This window comes from Lissotriton vulgaris, chromosome 7 (genome assembly GCF_964263255.1).
Source record: "Lissotriton vulgaris chromosome 7, aLisVul1.2, whole genome shotgun sequence".
Lineage (NCBI taxonomy): Eukaryota > Metazoa > Chordata > Amphibia > Caudata > Salamandridae > Lissotriton > Lissotriton vulgaris.
This window is the reverse complement of record NC_141695.1, coordinates 1,516,221,067-1,516,247,346: the sequence shown is the minus strand read 5'-3', so window position 1 is coordinate 1,516,247,346 and position 26,280 is coordinate 1,516,221,067. Positions and strand designations below refer to the sequence as shown.

Genomic DNA, 26,280 nt, shown 5'->3' with positions numbered 1-26,280 from the left:
TTTACTATACTTGATTTTTCATTTCTAAACATTGTTTTTTTATTTTTATGAACTTTTGTCTCTTCGCTATCCAACACTTTCCCTAATGTTGCACTCACTGGAGTGAGGATAGTTATTTTTACCTCTCTGCTATCTAGCACTTTCCCTACTGTTGCACTCTGGAGTCGGAATAGCAATTTTTACCCCTCCACTATCCAACATTTTCCCTACTGGTGCGATCTTTGGAGTGGGAATAGAAATGCTATCGCCTTTGCTATCCAATACTTTCCCTACTGTTGCTCTCACTGGAGTGGGAATAGTATTTTTACCCCTCCGCTATCCAGCACTTTCCCTACTGTTGCACTCACTGGAGTGGGAATAGTAATTTTTACCCCTCCGCTATCCAACACTTTCCCTACTGTTGCACTCACTGGAGTGGGAATAGTAATATTTTCCCCACCACTATCCAACACTTTTCCTACTGTTGCTCTCACTGGAGTAGGAATAGTAATTTTTACCCCTTCGCTATCCTACCCTTTCCCTACTGTTGTACTCTTTGGTGTGGGAATAGTAATCTTTACAACTCCGCTATCCAACACTTTCCCTACTGTTTCACTTACTGGAGTGGGAATAGTAATTTTTCCCCTCTGCTATCCAACACTTTCCCTACTGTTGCACTCTGGAGTCAGAATAGTAATTTTTACCCCTCCACTATCCAACACTTTCCCTATTGTTGCGATCTTTGGAGTGGGAATAGCAATTGTTACCCCTTGCTATCCAACACTTACCCTACTGTTCCACTCATTGGAGTGGGAATAGAAATGCTACCCCCTTTGCTATCTAATACTTTCCCTACTGTTGGTCTCACTGGAGTGTGAATAGTATTTTTTACCCCTCCACTGTCCAGCACTTTTCCTACTGTTGCACTCACTGGAGTGGGAATAGTATTTTTTGCCGCTCCGCTATCCAGCACTTTTCCTATTGTTGCACTCACGGGAGTGGGAATAGTAATTTGTACCCCTCCGCTATCCAACACTTTCCCTACTGTTGCACTCACTGGAGTGGAAGTAGTAATAGGTTCCCCAAAGCTATCCAACACTTTCCCTACTGTTACTCTCACTGGAGTAGGAATAGTAATTTTTACCCTTTCGCTATCCTACCCTTTCCCTACTGTTGCACTCTGGAGTCAGAATAGTAATTTTTACCCCTCCACTATCCAACACTTTCCCTATTGTTGCGATCTTTGGAGTGGGAATAGCAATTGTTACCCCTCCGCTATCCAACACTTTCCATACTGTTGCTCTCACTAAAGTGGGAATAGTAATTTTTACCCCTCTGCTAAACAACACGTTCTGTACTGTCAAACTCTTTGGAGTGGGAAGAAATGTTTACCCCTCTGCTATCCAACACTTTCCCTACTGTTGCACTCACTGGAGTGGGAATATTAATTTTTACTCCTCCGCTATCCAACACTTTCCCTCCTGTTGCACTCACTGGATTAGAGTTGGAATAGTAAATGTAATTATTTTACTATCCAACACTTTCCCTACTGTTGCGCTGATTGTATTGGGAAATGTATTTAAAACATTTTTTAATAATGTTTTAATTTATTATATAATTTATTTTAAATTACTGAGATATCTTTTTTATTTTTGTACAATTCTATAGTTTTAAAATAAATTAGTTTATTAATTATTTGAAATTAAATAAATATATATAAATATAAATTATGTTTGTGTGTTTATGTTTTTTTATTAAGTTTATTTCTAATATTTTGTTAAAATGTATATTAAATGTAATTTGTTTTGTTAAAATAAATATTAATATTTAATATATAATATTTGATTTGATATATATTCAAATCGATATTTTTACATCAATATTTTTGATTCAATATTTTTGTACTTACCTGTGTAGCTATGGGAGTCGATATATTTGTAGTCTATATTTTTTTTCTTGATATTTTGAACATCAATATTTTTTTCATCAATGCTCTATCAGTAAACCCTTGCAAGCACACCTCTAAAAATAATCCCGGTACACATCATGATTGGACTTTAAGAATGTTTTGAATAGAAATCGCTGAGTTATACAGCAATGTTAGCTAACACAATGCTTTCGTAAAATAGGGTGGCTCATGCCCTCCTAATAATATTAATCCCTTTAGAACCAGGCCTACCCAGAGGACATTATCAAAAACAAGAGCAAAATGTGGTACAATTGAGAAAAAAAAATGTTTTCACCCCCCCGGACTCCCATCACCTGGCCTATGGAAGGTCAGGTTATTCCTACTCTGCCCTCCTTTTCTTCTCACCTTTTTTTGGGGGACTCAGAAAAGTTTGAGTCGCAAGATGGCTGTCTGGTTGAATTGTTGGCAGCTAATCAGGTCTCAGCATGAGAACTGTCGGATTGGTTAACTTTCTGCGTCTCCAGACATCTATAATTCTTTGTTTTTCTTTAATAACTCAAAAAAAACTGAATGGATTTATACCAAATTAGACCAAATTAGACAAATGTCTCTTTCTGACCAAGAGCTAGGTTAGTGTAATTCCGTCCAGCGGTTCGGGCTGCAGCCATGTTCACAACCCCCCTTGGAAATTGGAAGGGAAAAAAAGTTTGCGGGACCCCAGCATTTCTCATCCCCGACTAGACAAATCACCCCAAAATTTTCCAAACAGCAGCTGAAATGACCAGTACACCTGTTTTGAAGATTTTGTGAAGATTCGCCGAACTGCGTCAAAGTTATTAGCAAAATAATAAACACTTTGTCTATGGAAACTAGGTCCTAACTATAATTACCTACCGGTGATCGCCAGTAGGAAATATATACACAAACACGCACACACACACACTCACACGCTCATTATGCAGGATGGACAGGAAGGGCACTGGCTGCATAACAGACCAGTAGATCAAGCAGGAGGGGCAATGGCAGCATGAACTGCAGTGGGGAGGGGATAAGGGTAGCGACTGGGCCAGCAAGATGACCATACTGAGCAGGTGGAAGGGTCATTGGCAGCAAAATGCATTAAACAGGGCAGGCTGTAGGGCAAGTGGCAGCTCAATGGAATATGGAGGACAGGAGTGAACGGGCATGAGCATAAACACATAGAACGGAAGGCATGGAGTAATAGGGCAGAGTCAGCAAGCTAACAAAGCAGGTCAGGCAGGGGGCAGTGGCAGCACTACAAACCATGCAGTGCTGGCGTGAGTGGACAGGGGCATGGACACGGACAACTGGGGGAAGATGCAGGGGTAAGCACAATAAGTTAACCACTGAGGGTAAGTGGGAGAGGCAAAGGCAGCACATTGGGCCATGCAAGGCAGGCGGAAGGAGGTAGGGCACAGACTCAACCAACAGAGATAGGGAGGAGATGGTTAGTGCCGGCAAGCTCACAACAGAGGACAGGCCTGTATGGAGAGGGGCAGCACAGCAGAACATTGAGGAGAGAAGGGAGTGGGAAGGGACACGCACAGGGAACAAAGAGCAGGGATAAGGGGGGATGGTGCAACAACAGCAAGCTGAACACATAGGGCAGCCAGACACAGGCTGAGGATATAAGCTGTCCATAGAGGGCTGGTGGGAAGTGGCAGTGGCATGCAAATGGTAAACAAAAGGCAGGCAGAAGGGTGATAGGGGCAACAGCCTGACCATGGCATGGGAAGGGCCTGCATAATGAACCACGGAAGACAGATGAGTGGGGCAGCAGCGTGCACATGGAAAATGGAGGGCAGAGGGTGGGGGCCATGGGCAGGAGTAGCAAGATTACCACAGAGGGCAGGCTGGCAGGGCCAGCTCAAGGAACCACAGATGGCCAGGGAGGGACAGGGAGAGGGAATGGGTAAGGGGCAGCAAGCTGACCACAGAAAGTAGGTGAGAGTGGTGAGGGCATGCAAATGGAGAACAGAGAAAGGGCAGCAAGCTTAGTATGAAGGGCAAGAGGTGGGGGCAAGGGCACGCAGATGGATAACTGATTGCAGGCAGTAGGAGCTCCCTGTTGCAAATGGCCAAAGGCAGTGCGCTAAGGAGATGCTGACTGAACATGTTCAAATAAGCCTAGACATTCCTATAGAAAAAAGATAAAATAGGCGTTTTAGTCAGGTATGGTAATGTGATCTCCTCTAACTTTAAAAAAACTGATCTTCACTGAAAGAAAATGGTTAAAGTAAAATTATACTTAGAAATGGCCCTAAGATTTTTTCTCAACTTAAAAAATCCTAGAAATTCACTGACCAAGCAAAGGTTAAAGTAGCGTTATAGATAGGTGTTGAATTTAGTGAAAAATTAAAGCTGAAAAACAAAACAAAAAAATAAAATTCACCAGTTATTCAGTGAGCTGACTATCACATGCACCCCCGTAATGCACTGTATATGACCTCACATATTATGATATTATGTCACTCATGTCATGATAAATTAAATCATTGATGACATCACAGACGACATCTAAAAAGATCTCAAATATTACAACACTCCTGACTCAGTCCTTGACATCATGATACCATCAGTGCAACATCGGAAACAACATCTTTGATAACAACACTGTGCATGGCAGTGTTGCAAGTTATAATTTTTCTAAGGTACTAGTTATAGTTGCTTGAGATAACTATGAATGTATACAAAAAAAATAAAAAAAAAAATATATATATATATATATATATTCACTGAAAAAAACATAGGTTATACACTATATATAGTTAGGAATTAGCCTTTAAAAAACCAATGAAATTCACTAAAAAAACCATAGGTTTTAGGCCTTATATAGTTAGGAATTAACATATAAAAAACCATTGAAATTCCTCCTATATAGTTAGCTGGACATTTTATTGACATAAAACCCAATGAAATTCCATATATAGTTAGTTGCAATAACTATATATCGCGCACCCGCAATCCCAGCTGATGATATCACATATTACATCATTCATGACATGGTCAGTGACATCACTGATGACATCACTGATGACATCATCCAGTGACTGTGTGTTTCTGTAAAGTTTAAATATGTTTTACATATTGAAGAATGAGTGGATGTATAAGTGTCTGGATGAAGGATTTAGTAGGTGCGTGACTGACTGAGCGAGTGAATGAATGTGTCTTACTGAATGCATGGGTTAATGACTAAACTGTCTGAAAGTGTGCATCAATATGTCTGTTGTTGTGCAAGCTGCTGCATGTGTTGATCAGTAGCTATATGAGTGGCTATATAGCTTATTGATTGGTTGCCCAAGTATTTGTATAGAAGACTGAGTGTGTGTGTAACTGGCTGGGAGGCAAGTGACTATGTGCAGATCAATGTGTACTTGTATCAGTAATTGTATAAGAGAGTAAGTATGTGTTAGTATATGTTTGGAAAAGTAAGGTGTTCTGTGTTTAACTGTATAGATGAGGAAATCGAAGTGTGATGGATTCTTTACAGGACTGACTAGGTGTGTGAGTAACTCCATGGATGAGTGGCAGTGTGTGAGTGTCTGCATAGGTGTATGAGTGCATATGACAGTGTTGTAAAAATGAGTGACTGTATGTACGAGTGATTGTATGGGTGAATGAGGGAATGTGTGCGTAGACGTAGGAATCAGTGAGTGCGTATGTAGTAACTGGTATTGGTGTGTCATGATGTCATCAGTGATGTCATTTGAGATGTCATCAGTTATGTCATCAGTGATGTCATTTGAGATGTCATCAGTGATGTCATCAGTGATGTCACTGACCATGTCATGAATGATGTAATATGTGACATCATCAGCAGTGGATTGCGGGTGCGCGATATATAGTTATTGCAACTAACTATATATGGAATTTCATTGGGTTTTATGTCAATAAAATGTCCAGCTAACTATATAGGAGGAATTTCAATGGTTTTTTATATGTCAATTCCTAACTATATAAGGCCTAAAACCTATGGTTTTTTTAGTGAATTTCATTGGTTTTTTAAAGGCTAATTCCTAACTATATATAGTGTATAACCTATGGTTTTTTCAGTGAATTTCATGGGTTTTTTAAAAGCTGATATATATATATATATATATATATATATATATATATATATATATATATATATATAAGGCCAGAAACCTATGGCTTTTTCAGTGAATTTGCAAGGTTTTCAAAATGCTAATTCTATTAGCAGATAACGTTTAAATATGTTAACCACATGGCTGCTAGGCGTTTTCCCGTCCTGTGCTGCAAATTATTGTTTTACATTATTTTATGACGAGCTGGCCTTGTCATCAGCGCACGGCAGGTAAGCGCCATGACGAGCCCAGCTCGTCATTAGCTTCGAAGGGGTTAATATCCTTGTGGGACCACCTGAGCAGCCCTAGGGATCTGATTTTGATGCATGAACGATGATTGGATGCATGATGGATGAATGATTGTTGGGTGGATGCATGGATGGATGCATGCATGATAGATGGGTGAATAGATGCATGAATGATGGATGGATGCAGAATGGATGGATGGGTGGGTGGATGGATGGGGTGCATGAATGGTGGGTGGGAGGGTAGCTGGGTGTTGGATGGATGCATGATTGTTGGCTAGAACATGGATGGATGGCTGGTGGATGCATGATGGATGAATGATTGTTGGGTGGATGCATGATGGGTGAATGCATGATGGGTGGGTGGATGAATGAATGCTGGGTGGATGCATGATGGTTGGATGCAGGGTGGATGGATGGATGCATGGGTGGATGCATGTTGGGTGGATAGCTGGATGAATGGGTGGATGCATGCATGCATGAATGAATGAATAATGGATGGATGTATGATGGCTGAATGGGTGGCTGGATGGATGGGTGGCTAGATGGTGGACTGTGTGAGTGGTGGGTGAGCAGTATCAGACTGCCTGCACAATGTCAGGGTGACTGTGTGTAGTAAATGGTGGGTGAGTGTGCAGGGTGAGCAGTGTTTGAGGATAGGTGAAAGGTATGCAAGTAATTTGTAGCAGAATACATTGAATAAAAATAGGTGGATCCATAGGTGAACGGTTGTGTGGATGGATGATACTACAACAGATCAATGGAGGAAGCTGGGCTGACATGCTCTTATCAGACATAGTGAGCGAGAGAGAGAGAGAGAGAGAGATTTTATTATAATCAAAAGGTCTCGTTTAACACCAGACCTAAAGCTATAAAGTGCTTGTAGCTACATAGCATCAAGCAGGATTCAATCCGGCACCCACCACAGGTTTGTAGCAGGTACATTGATGAATCTACTCAGCTGTCACTGTGCATCACAGTCAAAGCCACTAAAAGCTGTCTTCAGGGATGGGCATAAGTATTCCAGCTCAAAACGACAGCCTGCGCTTTTAATTCACTCAGCGCATCCCCAACCTGTGACCCTCGGGTTATGCACCGCAGAGATAAACAGGCGCAGCAGAGAAAGGGAGGCGGCAGCCTGTTTGCATTCTTGCACTAATGTTATTACTGTAGAAGTATTCACGCATCACTCGCCAAGGCTCTGCTGATGGAATCATAATACCCCTGTTTATGATCTGCGACACGCGCAGCTGCCATTCTGGGCCTGGTTCCGTCTGCATCTCAGCACAGTGATCAAACATGGAATGGGCTGAAAATCACAACCTACGCTTGTATCAGCTGCCACGGGGTATCAGGAGGAAAGTGTAGGCTTCTTACTTTTCTCTCAATAATTTAGATAATGAGAAGTTAGAACTGCTGTGGGAGTGGTCATAAGAGCTGCACAGCGCACTAGAACAATAAAAACTAATCCCCACAGGTCTGTTTTTTTTCTTAGCAAATTTAGAAAAACCGATGTAACCACCGTTATGCCACAGCGCACTGTCACTCTATCCTGGTGGATGTTACCTCCCTCCACCAGGCTCCTCCTTTTCTCATTCCCTATATCTTGTCCTCTCCCCTGGTCCCTCTTTTCCATACCCTTCTTTGTCCCATCTTTGTACCAACCGAATTTAGACTCAATGCATCAAAGTTCAACATGTGCATTTTAAAGAAAACTAAACGTAACAGTGTAAGTGTGCAAAAAGTGAAAAAGCATATCTGTGTGCGATGGTGCATTATAGAAGCTAAAAACACAAGTCAACCCAAATGATAATTTTTAAGATTTGTAAACTCTGAACCAAGGCTCGCATGCTTTGTAATTAGATTTTAATAAAGTCTCTCTGTTGTTTCTCTTAAAGCACGTCAACAACATCACACTGACAAACCAAAGAAACGATAATTCTGTGATAAGTTTGTGATTACCGAATGCTTTTCCTGAAAAAGTTACTTTCCTTGGAATCACCGATAAGTGCAGTAAAACAGAGTTATTCATCAGTGGAAATTTGCATCTTTAGAACTTTTGCTTTTACCTTGATTTTGGGCGAGTCACGGTATATACCATGTATTACACACCTACCATTTTCAGGTCTGACGCTGATCACATATGTTAATCATTACCCAATGACCATCGTTTGTATCGAAACAGGAAGGGCAAAAGGCTAGGATTTAAACCTGCAATCGACAGACAGGTCACACAGTGATCTGATGTGACAATAGGTGCATCAGTCCACTGAGCTATCCTACATGGATCAGCGCTAAAATAACGGGGCAGACTGTTGCAGTCGGCCGATCCTGCCCCGGCTCTCCCGGCCTTTACGCTAAAATGCCAGAAGGTCTGGGGTGGTCTGACGAAACTGACTCTCACCAAACCCTGTGGGTCACGGATCTGACGTGAGACAGGGGCATAGCTTCCCTTGGTGCAGCAGGTGCAGTGGCACAGAGACCCACCGTCCCCTGATTACTCCTGCATTTAAATAATTCTTATATACAACTGTATAGCGGCTGCACTACTGATGCGAATGGTAGCCCTCGCAAGGATGATAGGCTGAGCGGCCCTACCAGGATTCGAATTTGCGGCCATGGGTGATGCACAGATCACTGCGATGGAAGCATTCCAATATTGATCTACTAGATCCCGGCCTCGTCCGCCTGAGAGGCCGAAGGCTGAAGCAGGGTCTTACATATGCATGACTGGCCCCGTCCTGTCATTTCAGAGCGCTGGCCGGTAGGGAAGTTTCCTTTCCACTTCGAGGCCAGTCGGACTTTGATCACAAGACAGAGTCAAGGTACAACCAGCTCATGAGACTGACAGGGTCCCTCATTCATAATCCAAGCCAGCAGCCGCCGCAAGCGCCGTGATCACATCTGGCCAGCAGCAGCACATGTGTCTGGTTCTACGGTGTCCGCACAGGGCCAAGATCACAGCGTTTCCTTTACCGTTTGCCGGGTTTCAAAATGCAGAGACGTGGCTGTGTTTTTTAAGGGACTCCTCTACGGTCCGCTTAAAAATAAACACACAGCCTCATTTTACGATAGTGTCGCGATCAAACTGCACACGCTGTTATTCATTTAACTTCCGAATAGCGCCTGGAGCGAGTTATGTTTTAATGTACATGCTTTCCGTTTGGGCAGCAAAGGTGGGGGGGGGGGCGGGGAGGGGAGGCACATGGAAATTAAATATTATGTTCGGGATCACACAATTTGTGTCAAATGGGGAAGCAGGGATTGAGAGCCTCCGTAGTAAACAATGTAGGCGCTAGGTCACACCTTTCCTTCTCCCCTGTCACTATAGCGTGCACTCTCCCTTCACACATATTCCCAGCTACTTTTTCCCCAGCACCAGGAACAAGGAGGGGGCATGTGTAAGGGCAGTGCGCCTCGAAGGAGCAGAGTAGCAGAGGCTAGCACTCACCAGGATGCGTCTTTCCTGAGCAGTGGTGAAACCCGTGCAATCCAGTGTACATCCAGCTGTGCGCGGCTCACTGCGCCCCCATGCCGCCGCTGCCTGCTCCGGACCGGCGCTCACTGCGCCCCCATGCCGCCGCTGCCTGCTCTGGACCCGCGCTCCCAGGCTACCCCGCTTCCTCCACTGCCGGCCGGGAGGCAGGCGGGCTCTCTCTCCCCACCGGCGGGCAGCAGCAGTCCCTTCCTTCCTGTCTGTAATCCAGCCCGCTGCCCCCCACCTCCTGTGTGTGCAGCCGAGCCCGGTCTGTGGCGCACAGGAGCACCCCACGCTGTGGAGCAAACCCCACTCTGTAAAATGCAGCCCGGCTGTCTCCCACAGACCCCTCCCCTCCGAGCCGGTCCTCGGTGCATACGAGGCAGCCCGGCTCTGTGGCTCACACATCAACTCCGTGGGTCTGTGGCGCACACACACTTCCTGCTTTGGGCAGCCAATCACGGCGAGCCTCCCAGGCCCCGCCCACAACCAGGCGGCGGCCATCTTGAGGCGGCTCGGGCCGCGGCGGTGATCTCGGGGGTAAAACGAGGAGTAGGCACCCTCGAAATTAAATGAAATACATTAAAATAAAAGAGAGAAGCCCCCCAAGCCCCCCTCCAAGCCCCCCGCCCAAAAAAAAAATCGCGAAAAATCGCGGGGTGCGCGCACACGTTCGCGCTTATAGATAGATAATTGATTTCTCTTCTAATTTTCACAGGAACCACTGGATGGATTTACACAATTTTACCAAAAGCGTGATCTGCATACCAGACACCAATTTGACAAGTTTGTTGTAATTCCCTTCAGCGGTTCAAGCTGTAGCTGAGTCTAAAGGTCCTACGGAAATTAACATGGGGAAAACACGTTTTGGGACCCCCCTTTTATCTCAGCCCCCACTTGACGAATCCCCCCCAAATTTTCAGGGAAGGAGCGGAGCAGAGCGAGCCATCTTCTTTGAGAAATTTGCGAAGATTCATCAACCAGGGCCAAAGTTATTCCCAATAGAATGTTGGGGATTTCCTATGGTAAACCGTCCTAACTATATATACCTACTGGCGACCGCCAGTAGGTAATATATATATATATATATATATATATATATATATATATATATATATATATATATATATATATATATATATATATAAAAATCAAACACACTCCTTCCGGACTACATGGGACCCATGGACAGTGGCGCGCATGCCAGCAAAGCACACCAGCTGTTTCAATCGGTGAACAGACAAAATATCGACTCCAAAATATCGACTGGACATAATATCGAGTTTTAAATATAGACTGGACAAAATATCGACTGGACATAATATCGACTACAAAAATATCGTTTTTCAGGTAAGTGAAGTAATATCGACTGTATAAAATATAGATAGCAAAAATATCGAATTTTTAATAATATATAATATTTTATAGTGTATTTTTATGTAATAATATGTGTGAAAAGTGTGTATTAATGTTATAAAATATTTTATTAAATGGATTTTGTTTTTTTAATAATTGCGTTATGTAATTCTGTAGCGGGTTGTGGGTTTATAGGGGAATAGGGTGGGAAGTAATTTAATAATAATTAATTAATTAATATATGTTTGTAAATATTTATAATTAATAATTAATTGATAATTAATAATAATTAGTTAATTAATTAATATAATTTTGTACATATTTTGAATTAGTAATTAATTGGTAATTGATTAATTGTAATTAGTTAATTACATTAATTAGAGTACATTTAAATATATATAATTTTGTGTTATTGTTAAGTAATTAATTGGGAAAAAATAATATTAATTATTAAAATAATTACAGCTAATGTGCTAATATATTTACTTTATTGTTATTGTTAATTAATAATTATTTGGTAATTAAATAATATTGATAAATTTTTGGTAAAGGAGTATTTTTAGGGTTCAGGGTCAGTTTTTAGTTTATGGGTAAAGGGCCATTTTTAGGGTTCAGGGTCAGTTTTCAGTTTTTTGGTAAGGGGCATTTTTAGGGTTCAGGGTCAGTTTTCAGTTTTTGGGTAAAGGGGCATTTTTAGGGTTCAGGGTCAGTTTTCAGTTTTTGGGTAAAGGGGCATTTTTAGGGTTCAGGGTCAGTTTTCAGTTTGTGGGTAAAGGGGCATTTTTAGGGTTCAGGGTCAGTTTTCAGTTTTTGGGTAAAGGGGCATTTTTAGGGTTCAGGGTCAGTTTTCAGTTTATTGGGTAAAGGGGCATTTTTAGGGTTCAAGGTCAGTTTTCAGTTTTTGGGTAAAGGGGCATTTTTAGGGTTCAGGGTCAGTTTTCAGTTTTTGGGTAAAGGGGCATTTTTAGGGTTCAGGGTCAGTTTTTAGTTTTTGGGTAAAGGGGTATTTTTAGGGTTCAGGGTCAGTTTTGGGTTTTTGGGTAAAGGGGTATATTTTAGGGTTCAGGGTCAACAAATAAGATTGTAAAAAATTAGTTTTATTATTTACATTTATTATTTAATTATTATAATTTAATTTAAGTATTTTTAAGTATATTTTAGTAATTAAAATTTAATATTAATTTAATTTAACACTGTTTTACTAAAGTCGATATTTTTTACATCTATATTATTGTTAACAATATTTTGTACTCAATATTTTTGTACTTACCTGTTTGTAGATAGAAAGTCGATATTTTGTCTGTCGATATTTTGGCAACGATATTTTTGCAGGTCGATATTTTGGCAGTCTATATTATTTCAGTGATCCGTTTCAATCCTCATAAGATATATCACTCGAAAGCGCACTCTCAGTAAAGGAAGACTCCGTGTTTGTCAATATTCACTGCTGTGTTTATTCACAACAGGTTTCGCTTTCCCAGAAAGCTTGATCACGTGATATATTTATAGATATATATATAGACATTCACAAGGACGAACAGGCATAAATATTTGTATGTATGTATGAAAGCATGAAAGAGGAAAAGAGGCACATACAACTAACTTATGAGATCATAAGCATTGTTGTGGAAGCTATGGGTTGCATTGCTCTTCTACGAGTTATGGCTTGTGGAGGTAAACATACCTGGGGAATTTCAGTGTTTTCTTGGTATTACCTCATAACCATGTTTTCATACATACATATATATTGAGAGACAAAGAATGAGAGCGAAAGAAAGAGAAACACAGAGAGTCAGGGAAATGCAGACATAGTTAACAATGGGAACAAATAAATTACATTTGGAAACGTACCTGTCATCTTTTTCAAATTGTCATTCAATAAATCTTGAACTGTCTTCAAAAGATCGGGCAACTGAAACAAAAACAATAAACAAAACAAGCTTTCTCTTAGGAAAAGAGTTTGAAAGTAGTATTTATGTAGCTTTGAACTAAATGTGTTACCTTCCACTTTCTATCATTCACTGATACTTGTGTGACCTAAATACAGTACTCATCTTTTCACCATCTAGGAAGAAACTCCTACACGCTCCCTCTCTTTGTCCAATCCCATTAACCTTTCAATCCTTAACTGACGTACTCGCATTTGTATTTGCATAATGCTTTCTATTGGGTAGAAAGTCGGAAAATCAGCTACAGAAACATTATGATACCATAATATCATTACCATGATACTGACAAGAGCAAGCAAAATATGGAGGAGATCATTATATTCTGACATGTCTCTTTTTGCATGATCACCCCAAGCATATGGAAAGTTGCTGCTGTTATTTCAAATCTGTAAATTCGCTAGGTCCTGCCACACAGGCCTCCGTGCCAGTGCTATGTCCCATGAAAACATGTGCCTAATTTGCTCACCCTAAATTGGCATAAGTTAACTTACTTATAAATCACATTTATATGGTACCACCTGTACCCAGGGTGTAGAATTTGAAGTGCCCCTCATAGACTGCAGTGCTTACTGTACCACCAAGAGCATGGCAAAGCTACACATGACTCCCAGTCAGCCCATGCTGGCTGGCTTAGCAGTTTTTAAACTGCAATCTCGACTTTGCCATTGAAAGTAATTTCAAAGTCCAAACCTTCTTTTTAAAATATTGATGTCACTCCTGAGGTAGGACAATGAGCCAATGAATCAGTCCCAGAACCCACACCGTTTGCTCCGACTTTTATTGGGAGAGGCTTATCGACAACTATTGATTTTATTATTACCTCCAGTAACCTCAATCATAGACTTCTGGGGGTTATGAATATCCAATTACCCATAAGTGACCACCTCCCACAATCTCTTAAGGTAGCATATTTGTTCCCAGACCCATCGACGGCCGCGTCTCTAGTAGAGACAGCGGTTTATGTTGTTCTTGGGAGACAAAATGGGTACACACTAAAATGGAGTAAAGTAATCCCCACAACCTTTTTTGAGAAACTCTGGGAGGAGTGCTCAAATAATTTTAGGATCTGCCTAAGTGACAGCTCCACTAACGATCAAATTATTGAGCACTTTGGAACAATAGCTGCAAACATAAAAAGTAGCCTAAGGGTGGAGGCAAAACGCAGAGCCAAGGGGCCCAAGAGCTGGTTTAATACTGCATGTACAAGGGCTTTGAAAAACCTAAAACATGCAGTACACAGATCCCCTAGGGATAAAAATGAAATAAGAGAGTGTAGGAACACATATACTCAGGCCCTGAGAGCAAGGAAAACCGCGTTGAATAAGGAGGCATTAGATTCCCTTTGTGAGGCCTCGCAATCTAAAGATTCTGCTGCATTTTGGAAAGCAATAAACACCCCTTTCCCTTATGAAACTCACACGGCGCGAATCGAGATTGCAATAGACGAGGACAAATGGGTAGACCATTTTTCAAACCTTTACAAAGCACAGGAAGACATCCATGGTGGGGGTCTTAACTCTAGCCTGGATGTACAACAGAGTTACAACCTGGTTATAACAATTGATGAAGTGCTTTTAGCCTTGGGATCTACTAAATGCGGTAAGGCTGCCGGACCCGATGGGATTCCGGCAGACCTATTTAAAGCTAATACTGAAATCTGGGGGCCAATGTTAGTACAACTTTTTAATGCAGCTCTTTCACTGGGTCTGAAAGAATCTTGGTTCACCTCAGTCATTGTTCCCATCTACAAGAAGGGAGATAGGAATAGCTGTGCCTGTTACAGACCAATCTCCCTTCTTGATTCTTCAGTAAAAATCTTAGGACGTGTTGTGTTGGCAAGACTCCAAAGCTGGGCAGAGGAAAATGATATTATTTGTGATTTGCAATTTGGTTTTCAAAAAGGGATTGGTACAATTGAGCAAGGGTTAAACCTAATGCTTTTGCAGCATAAATATATAAGGATTAAATCTGAACGCTTGTATTTTACTTTTGTCGACCTTTCTTCAGCGTTCGACTGTGTATCACACTCAAAATTGTGGGATATAATGAAAGGTTTGGGAGTGGACAATAACATCATCTGTTTTTTGAGGGAACTCTACAGTGGAGCCACAGCCTCTGTTCGCTATGGCAGGGGAGGAGAATGCTCCAGACAATTTAGTGTAGGCCGTGGAGTGCGGCAAGGTTGCGTATTGGCACCTTTTCTGTTCCTCTTATATATTAATGGGCTCGAGCGTCATCTGCTGCAGGAGTGTAGGGATATGCCCAGGGTGGGGAGGAGGGAAATCCCTGCGCTCATGTACGCGGATGATGCAGTACTCATGGCACGCACTCCACGTGCCCTGCAGAAACTAGTAGTTAGTTTTGAGAAATTTATGTTGAACCTGGACCTACTAGTAAACTGTAGCAAGACCTTCACAATGAATTGTGGCCTAAAACCAGATAAACTAATGAAGCGTATTGTTTTAAACAATGTGCCGCTGGATAACACCCCAACCTTTTCTTATTTGGGCATTTTATTCCATGAGTCAGGTTCCTGGACAAGCGCTATTAAGGCTAGAACTCTTTTATTTATGAAAACGATCATGGCTCTACAGAATTTTGTTAGAAAATTGGGCAGGAAACCGATAAAAGAAATGTTAACCATCTATAAAGCTACATGCTTGTCCGTGGCTATGTATGGCTCAGGTCTGTGGGGACACGCAAATGTTGACCAAATCCAGCTGGTAGAAAACAAATTTCTGAGGGGAGTTCTAGCAGTTCCACAGTGTGCTGCCACATTTAATTGTCACGCTGAACTTGGCCAACCCTACATAACGGATATTATCAGAATTCAACCTATCCTATTGTGGCACAGGGTATGGACTACTAACGAATGCGTTATGAATCGGGCCCTGCTACGTGACACCCTCAGTTTGGACCATGCGGACAGAATGGAATGGCTGGGATATGTTAAGCACTTTTTGACCGAGATTGGTTTACATTCATATTTCTCGGATCCATCCACAATGGACACTATTCCCAGGAAGACACTAAAAACCATCTGCCTGAACCACTTGCTGGATAAGGGGAAGAGAGTCGAAATCTTGAAACCCACAGTACACTCTCACCTTCCTACCCTCTGTGAGACTAACACTGTACAGCCATATTTATCCCTGTCCATGACTAATTATGATCGTTTTCTTTTAACCCGTTTTAGATTTTGTATATATTTTAGATTAGTGTCTTTTCCATCCATGAACTCATGGAATCACATTTTGCCCGCTTGTTTGTGTGACGGCACGTCACAACAATCTGATATACATATCCTTTTTTTCTGCAAATTTTATACTGCTATACGTAGGAAAATCATAGTCCCTTTTTTAAAAAACATGAATTTAACCAGATGCCGCCAGCTTTTTTAGAAGTACAGAAAATGGACACGATTTTAACTGTTACTGTGATTTTAAATTATTTAAAAACTGTTTGTAAATTTAGGAAACAAATTCAAACTGAAACATCCTAGACTCCCTATCGACCTACCTCACTGTACTATTAATTATGAGAAGTAATTATTGTAACTGCTGTAATCATTGTATTTTGTTTATATGTTTGTTACTTTTATGGTTACTAGCTTTTTAACCGAATAAAGTTTATTGAACTTGAACTTGAACAATGAGCCCTATAGACATGGTGCATCATATTGAAAAGATGCCCATGTGTTTTACTAGCTTTACATTTATTGACAGTAAAAACAGTACATTTTCATTTTTACTGTGGAAAGTCTAGTATCCCCATTCGAAAGTACAGAATTAAACTAGGACAATTCAGCAGTGCTAACGTCTGATTAGGAATACCATGTATGGTACTTCATGGTGTTAAAAGAATCGCTACATTTAACCATCCATGATGCTCAAGTTGAATTTAATGTAATTTGTGCACAAATGTCCATTTTAGCAAGATGTCACTTTTTTGACCAACGTTTCCATTGACTGTTTACTGTTTCACCAAAGTTGCTATCCTTGAGACAGCCTTCTGCTCTCCTCAGGAGAGGTGAGAACGACTCTCAGAAAAGATCACAAAGGGCCTGCTGACGTGAAACAACCTTTACAACGCAACTTTTGCAACGCACTACCATTACAACGAAACTTTTACAATGCAACATCCATTACAATGCATGCATTTACAAAGCAACCATTACAACGCATGACACTACAACGCACACCACTACAACGCATGTCATTACAACGCAGTCATTACAACGCATACCATTACAACGCATAGCATTACAACACATAGTACCCCTACACTATCCAACACTTACCCTACTGTTGCACCCCCTGGAGTTAGAATAGTAATTTTAACCCCTACACTATCCAACACATACCCTACTGTTGCACCCCCTGGAGTTAGATTAGTAATTTTAACCCCTATACTATCCAACACTTACCCTACTGTTGCACCCCCTGGAGTTAGAATAGTAATTCTTACCCCTACACTACCCAATAATTACCTTACATGCAATGTAATGTTATGCGTTGTAAGGTATGCGTTGTAAATGTAGTATGCGTTGTAGTGGAATGCGTTGTAAAGGTAGTTTCAAAGAATTCGTTGTAATGGCATGCGTTGTAATGGTATGCGTTGTAATGGATGTTGCGGTGTAAAAAATGTGTTGTAAAGGTAGGCGTTGTAAAAGTATGCGTTGTAACGTCATACATCCCCTGCTGACTGAAGAGGTGCAACCTCCTCCTGCTAAGTTGGCCAAGCAAGGTGTGAGCCTAAAGGGTGAGTTTCAAAGGAAAAAACCTGCTTTTGAGTGGCAAATGGCAGTCACACGTGAGATATGGTGCTCTTTTGTATTAGCAGCTTGGCTGACATCTCAGACAGAGAGTAAGAAGTGGTTGACATACCGTTTTTCCAGCAGCTTGTAGCCCCAAGGTAGCCACACCTCTGGGTTGGGCTTGTGAGCTCTCCACACCAAGAGAAGGGTATTGCCATTTTGGGAGTGGGCAAAATTGTACATTCTGGGCTAGCTAGATGCCACAGTTCACAGGAAGTTGTATTCAGGTGGAAGTGAACCTGGTAGCCCATTGGCTAGGTAGTCACTACATCTCCCTGGGCAAGACACAGGCATAAAAGTGGCACCCCTGGCACTCAGATGCCAGATTATATCTGAACTGTACAGAGGACCAAAGAACGTCTTCCCTGCCATTCCTGAGACCCAGCAAAGAGAGGCTGCATGAAAGACTGAACTGTACCTGCTGCATCTTGGGATAGCAAAGAAAGGACTGTGCTTGTGGTCTCCCGCTCAAGGAAAAGTCATCTCCAAGCCACAGAAACAGAAGGTAACTCCAAGATTCAGTTGGCGGACTTCCTGTTACAGCTACAGTGCCACAAAAACTGGAGTACACTTGACCCTCACTGGCCACTGACGTGCAGCTAGAAAGGCTGAGTAACGATGCTCAAAAGTTGCACTTGAGCCTGTTGGACCTGGGAGAGTAGTCGGAGTGTAGTTTGGTCCCCCAAGGAGTACACAGGGTTTTCCAAAGAGAACCACTGGTTTCATTGTTACCAGTGACCAGTAAATTAGTGGCAATTGGACTTTTACTGGACCCATCATGGCTTTGAGGGACATTGACCCCTGTGGCCAAAGTCACCCCACTAAGGCTGTGAACTGAGGAGTAGTCCCAGGGAGCCCCTCGTCGATCGCATAGCATCTTCAGCATCCTACAGCATTTTCAGCATCTTGTATCAGTGGCACTAGAACCACTCCATTGAAGTCTTTGGTGGGTTGCCCATAAACACTGGATTTGGACTTTAGACTGCTTTCCTTGTGAGGTAAATGTTCCACTTGACCTTGTTGGTTCCTATGACTGGCTCCCTGCCGGAGATATGGTCACCACAAGTATGCCCTTATAGCTGTTTCTAAATTACATATTCTGGCTAACCCTAACTAAACTGTGAGTTGCAGTACATTTCACTGATTTATTGAGCTATGTGAAAACCTGTGATTTATTGTTCCTTTAAAAATTGCTATCTCTGGAAACATCTAGTAGATGTCTGTCATTGAGGTGTTCTAATTTTAAACCTGAACCTATTTTCACAAATGGGTGTTGGATTGTTATTGTGTTGCATTTTCTTCTAATTCTGATGTTTTGTTACCTCTTAACCCGTTAACCGCAGCGGTAATTCCGCAGCGGTGCGGGCGTTTTCGTGCGCGGGTGGGGCGATGGCAGCACTGGGGAGGTAGTACTGCCGTCGTCCATTGGCCGACGGCAGCATGGAAATGGTTAATGCTTTCACTTGTAAAATGAATTGATTTCAGTCAATTCAAATAATGAAATGTGAATGTTTTCTAATATTCTGAGATGTCATCAACAAACACTTAAAACAAGGATGCTTTCTATGTTCAATCTTTCAGTGCACTATTGAGTCATGAGTTGTTTCTTTAAAAAATGCCTTAAAAACTCTGTATCACTATTTTGAACAAAAGCATACAAATAGAAAAATGATTTGATGTTGCCTACCATGAATTTTTGGTTAACAAATTTGATTTGGAACCACATTCCTTGGAGTGCCTGCTTTTCATTTTACAGGACTGTCATAATTTGCACCACTGTCATTCACTGCTAGTGGCCTCCCACAAAATACATGCCTCATTACATGGTAAATAACATAATTGGTGATCTCACTGATGACATTGCAATGTCCAGCATGCAATGCAGCAGAGCGGAAATATAAAGCTGCATAAAGGAAGAATTTTGTTTTTCTCAGATTACAGTAGGCCGACATTGAAGTAGCATTAACAACCCCATTGTTTTAAAAAAGACTTGATTGCTCTAGGATGCAATATTTCATTGTGGCATCTTGCAAAGCAGAATGTGGTAATGAAGGGCAAAACTCATTTTTCCCCTGTGGAAGTTGCTGAACCATTCCTCTTTTGTTAATGAGATGAAATGGAACTCACAGAGATGATAGCTACTGATCCATGGTCCATATATATAGATGTTCACTCAGGTTAATGATAACAAAGCACAGTAAAAATAGCTCTGTGAGAGGGTGGTAATGGAGCCAGTATATTTAGATTGATGTTTGAACTGACAAAGTGACTATCTTGTTCCTATGGCTCCTTTCCTCTCTGCCCGCTCAACTTTGCTGTTTTCCAAATAGCTGCGGGCGAGGATTTGGACTTTCCAGAGGTGATACTCAGCAATGTCACATTACCATTGTGGAATTTCTTGTTATTCAATGTGCTGTGGAAGGGCTATTTGTGTTCTATCTATAGAGTTGTGTTGGGGAGGCATTACTGTTTCCAAAGTTTTATACTTTGGTGCTAAAAATTATTGAAATATATATTTTAAGACTGGTGGCCAAAAATGGGTGTCAGAAAACATGTCTTTTTGGTATGCTTCTCTGCTGTACGGTGAACACTATAACCCAGAAAATGTGTAGAATGTGTATCTGCAAAGGGCAAGATCACTTCTTGCTGCATCTTGGCACTGAATAAAGGGTTGAAACCCAGCTTAATGGTAACCCTTTTATTGACCTCAGACAAAAAATAGCTTGAGTGGACCACCTGGAATCTAACCTGTGACCATGTGATCAAACTGATCTGTTAGGGCACATGCATTATTGCAGAGGGTCACGAGAGCTGCAATACCTAGTTATATTATGGTTGTTGAATGCCTATTCCTATGTCACTCATTGGTGAATTCCTCTGAAAATATAGGATAACTGTTTGTATAACAGCAAGGCTTCTGGTGCTCATTGGTAGTCTTGTCACAGCATTACTATTGCAGCTATATGATGCCCATTCCTATTTGTTCCTCTTTGCCATACATAGATATCTGTCTCAGAGTATTAGCCCTGGGCGGATTACGAAACAAGTTATTTTTGCGAACTATAGTTCTATAGTGTTGATATCTCCCATAGATTCACATTCCTGAATTGTTGCCCATCACTAGTGGTTTACTGGGGAAAAGCCCCATTCAGCAGTGCGACAGATGGGTTGCGTTATCCATGTGCCTTTGGAAGACTCTTTTAGAAAGTAGGCATTTTCTTATCTAACTATTCTGTGTGCCTTTGCTGCTTTGGGTATTGACTGTCTGGTATTGGAGTGGCAGGGGCTGGGGATGTGCATTAACTGTGGACCGCCACAAGGGGGGTTGAGGTGTTTCCTGTCTTTCCTGGGCGGCTCAGCGATGAGCCGAAAAGACCATGGCTGCATTTAGAATTGTGGGAGGAGTTTTCACTTGCACCTGAATAGGCGGTGTCTCCTCTGCACAATTCTGTCTCCACCCCTTGTAGTGAAGATTTACCAGAGAGGGCAGAGCTAGTTTTGATTGGACTCAGAGACTCTTGCCACAAAGAGAACAAAGCCAACATGGCGTATAAGTACTGTACCTTAAACCCCAGAGAATTAGATGACCTCTAGAATCAAGAGGAGCCACTGCCAAGGGAAAGAGCTGGATAATTTTGAGAAGGAAGGCTGCCTCTTTGCTGTGTGTGCTTTGCTGGGTTGGCCTGCAGTTGCTGTTTCTGCCAAGGAGAGGACAAAGGACTGGATTTTGCTGTGTATCTTGCTTGTGAAGGTTCTCTAAGGACATGTGTGTGCGTGCCTCCTGTTAAGAAATCTCAGGGACATAAAAGACTTCATGCAACTCTGCTGGTGCTGCCGGACTCTGCCATCTGTGTTTCCTACCCTTGCCTGAGGTGCCTCCTTCGAGTTACAGGGCGTCAGAGGTGGGTTTTGCAGCTAATCTCTGCAAGAACTGGTCAACTGAGCCTCTCGAAAATGACGCCGGACAACGCAAAGCCTCGCTGTGTCCTGAGGGTGACGGTGTGTCATGCATAGTACCTGTGTACCAAGTTTTCCCATGCATCACCGCCAACCAGAATTGTCTTGGATTTCAATGTTTCACTTCCGCCTACAGTCCCAATTCGGCGCATCACTTCTTCTGCGTGCAGCAGAACTGTCGCCCGCCTCCCCAAGGACTCAGGAACTGACGCATCACTGTATTTTCTCCTGTCTGCAGCTGTTTGGCCTTGTGAACTTTGACGCACCTACAGGTACCTTGTTGTAAAATCACGCATCAATAGTTTATCATTTTTTTAATTATATATGTAGGATTTTTGCCATTTTGGGCTTGTTTGATTTAGATAAAGATACTTTATTTCTCTAAACTGTTGTGGCATCCATTTTTTGTGTTTTTCACTATGTTACTGTAAGCGTTGGTACAAATAGTTTACACACTGCCTTTGGGATAAGCCTGTCTGCTCATCCCAAGTTACCAAAGGGGTGATCAGGGGTTATCTAAAGTGTGTATCCACCTTACCCTGACTAGAAGCAAGGGTCCCTACTTGGACAATTGAACCTACATCTGCCAATTACCAACCTTACACCTATTGTTGGAAATCAGTTTATTAGTAGTGAAAAGTAGTGACTTACCACTAGTTTTAAGGCCAAAAACACATTAAAAGGGTCAGTCAAGGTCTCAATAAATTCTTCCCTTGCTCAACCCTAGGTAGCTGGCAAGCAGCAGGCAGGTAGGTGTAACTTAAGAGTCAGGTGTGTAAAGCATTTAAAAACACCAATACATCAAATAAGTAAGACACAATACACACTAACAATATGTAGGGAACCAGAGATATGATTTTTTTTAAAGAATAAACACTTTCTAGTGCATAAAAACTTATAGCGCCACTTTGGGAATCTGGTCACCACGAAGGAGCCTGGTGGGATACACTAAGCAGGAGGCCTCTGTCAAAATTCCACCTTCGAACATTGAAATGTTTATAAAGGATTTTGCTTTCAATGTTAATCGGTCCCCTCCAGTAGGCCAATTTTGATCCACCGTTGTCTGAATGTTTCTCTGCAAGGCGTCGGTCAAAGCTTGGAACTCTTTTAGCGGGATACACCTCAAATCCAGGCTGGGATGCAGTTCAAGCTAGCCGCTTGACTCTCGGTGTCCAGTCAGTAACGTTATGGTGGTTTTTGACAGAAAAGGGCTCATTATGATGCCGGGCGGACATCATAGCGGTGCCAGAACCGCCCGCCAGACGCACAGCAGTCCCACCAGTGCAAATAGGATGCACCCGCCATACTGGCGGGCACATCCTGGCCTTTTAACATTGTGTATGGTGCTGCCGGCTGCAGCACTGTCCGCAATGTTGAAAGGCCATACTGAGCATTTCCCTGCACTACATGGCAGGCACCACACAGTGCCTGCCACGCAGTGCAGGGAAATGCAGGGAGGTACCATGGGTACCCCCACACACACAGAGGGGGCCCGCAATGGGCCCCCAAAGCCAGTCTACATCTGCTGCAAAAAGAAAGGCAGAAAGGGATACCATAATCCCTACGCAATGTTGCCCTGGTTCCGGGTTCCGCAAGGTGGGCAGAAGAGGACCGCCTTGCGGAAACATGGCAGATGGACTTTCCGTCTGCTGCAGTACCATTGGGATTCCCACTTCCACCCTAATTTGGTGGTGGAAAATTTCTGTATGATGGCGGTAGTACGCCATCTCTGGCCCGGCAGTGGCGGTCCTTTCGCCATCATAATGAGCCCCAAAGTTCCTAAACATCACCAAACTTCTAGAACTACTTCCTGAAGATCTTTTTGAGGGATCAAAGTATCCAAAACATAAATCCACTAGTCTGAAATCACCTAGATGGTGGATTCAATTCTCACAGTGCACCTGGCTAAATCCTTAAAAGTCCATTGGACGCACTCCAGGATGAGAACTCTGGGTGGAGATGATGAAGACGCAGTCTATTAAACAGTAACTCACAAGGAGTCCACTCCTTAATCCTTCTTGAAACAAGGCTAAGTTGTTAGGGCTGTAGCACTAGATTGTGGAGAGGGTGCAGTCCTTCAGATTCATTTGAGTGCAGATCCTGATTCGAGTAGGGCAGTCCCTCTTTTCCTTGTTGTTTAAGGCAGCAGATCTGAGGAGCTGAGCAGCTACTCCATATTTATTCACAATTTTCTGGGCATCGCGCAAGGGGGCACCCCTGATCAATGGAATGCAGGGTGCTACCCAGGTGTATGACCACTTCCTCCGAAGTGTGACATATTCTTGTCCCAGAAAGCACCATTCTCTCAAAATCCAACATGGAGAAATGCTATCATCTGGGGTTAGATCTGGCTAAGGTAAACCGCAGGGGTGGCTAAGTTTCACAAAAAAAAACCTTTCAACCCTTGACTAATGTAATTACTGAGGTGTCTGTATGGCTAGGGGTGCAAGATGTGGAGCTACGTGTGTGCTAGTTCTAAACTGTCATTCTCCCTTTGAAGACCAGTTTGGCTTCCCCACCCTCTTCCTGCCATTTTGATTCGCAACTAAATTTCTCCTCTTATAGGAAATCCATGTCTTCTCTGACTGGACACTTCACACCTCATAAAGTACTTCTGGCTTAGCCTGGAAAAGGTGGGCCAATCAGGAGATGACAGCTGGAAACCTAGAATCTGGCTCACAGAATAGAAAGTTTAACACCTTTTGTGTATCAGTTATTATAAATCTAACAGTGACAAGTTGTTGGATTTATCTTAACCATCAATTAGATACCCCGAAGTGTATTATTAGGTAGCTCCTGTCAAAATGTATACTTAAATAAAATATCTCAGTGTTAGCCTATGGAACCATTCACTACATTAGGGGAAACAGAATTGGCAGGTTTCCCCTCACCAGGGCTTATAAAACATATTTTATAATGTCCCTGCTTATAATTACAAGGCACTGTACCCTTGGTCCACCTAAGGAAGACCTTCGGCAGGGGGGGGGGTATATGTAGAAGTCGAATTTGCACATATAATTTAGATAAGGACAGCCACAAATGCACTTCAGCCTTTACAATTAAAGCACACACCAAAGTAGTGTGCACTTTACTGCATTAAGTCTACTGGGACTTTAAATCTACATGACCCTATTATATATAAGGGACTTACAGCTAGGCTGTCAGTACCAATTATAATTACTCTAAATTTGCATATCCTTATAATGAAAGTACTGGCACTGGGCCTTGTAAGCAGAGCCCAGGGCACAGTCAGATTCATTTACCAACAGTACCAAGCAAAAATTAATGTAAGCAATAGAAAAAGGATTACATTCTCACTCCTCTTGCAACATGCAAGCATGTAGCCTATGTCAGAAGAGGTTATAAGTGTTAATACAGGGATTGGTCAGATTCAGAACACCAAAGAGCAGGTAACATTGCAAAAATAGTTTCTACAACTATGAATGGTGCTAAGGTGGTCGAAATGGGCAGGCTCGCCTGGGTTTCTAACCTGTCTTGTGTTTAAAGATTTTTGAGCAATTCTGGAGCCTTGAGTATTTCCAGTAAATTGCAAACGTCGGTCTTAAAATGTGTGCTTGACTTTGGATGACAAAAATATTCAAGTCTACACAAATATTTTTGCAATAAAGTGGCCCCTCTTTCTACAAATTGGTTGCATTAGTACGTACCAATAATAAAAAAAACAAAAATGTCATACATTGATTGCAAATAAACTGTGCAATATAGGTTTGATAAAAGTATGCTTTCAGATAGTGACTCACCACAGAATAGAGTACCCCTTTAAGTAAGTCATTCAGAAATGAAAGCAGGCCATCAAGTAAGCCCACTATTACTCCGAGCAAACCTGATAATAGTCCTCCTGATTGTCTGTAAAAATAAAATAAAATGTTACATAGATCCTTACATTGACAATCATTGGGATGCACATAAACAGTTGCTAGTTGTTTCATGTTTTTGCTATATTCACTTTCTTGGCATTTATTATTTTTTAAACTGCAGTTTGAAACATTACCCGTGGTGCAGTCATTATTTAGAACCGAGGAGCTAGTATTGGGGCGCTCTGGAAGCATAAGAATCAAACCAATACATTTGCATGTCAGCAGAATATGCTCCAATCATTTCTACCAGCCCCCCATAACTAGGCTTTAGTGCAAACCGGTAATCAATGAATAATGTCTAGGAGCAGTCGGTATAAACCACTTACATAATTCGGATCATGATCTTGTTTCAAGTAAAGCTGCATGATCTATAAATCCTTTGGAGCACATTTATCAATCATGCAGTCCAACGCGGCAAACCACCTTGCTGCACTGCTTGAAAGGGAAAGGGCATGAATGCGCCCTACTTAACACCATAAGGTGCATTCCTGTCCTTTCCTTGCACAGGCACCCTCTTTGCTGCCTAGCGCCAAAACAGCACCCTTGCACCATGGTGCAAGGGAGCCTGCTCTATAAGCAGAATTGTTTCTGTGTCGGAAAGGTACAC

At 42.0% G+C, this 26,280-nt stretch overlaps 1 protein-coding gene across 1 annotated transcript in view; it reads right to left on the bottom strand.

The window, feature by feature from the left end:
• Positions 1–26,280, bottom strand: part of LOC147705913 (uncharacterized) — a 336,615-nt gene that overhangs the window by 99,265 nt on the left and 211,070 nt on the right. Inside the window, exons 5-6 of the mRNA XM_086929576.1 lie at positions 25,557–25,662; positions 12,925–12,985 (exon numbers count right to left, since the gene is read on the bottom strand). Of these exons, the coding sequence (XP_086785702.1) occupies positions 12,925–12,985; positions 25,557–25,662 (167 nt within the window). The remainder of the gene's footprint in view (positions 1–12,924; positions 12,986–25,556; positions 25,663–26,280) is intronic.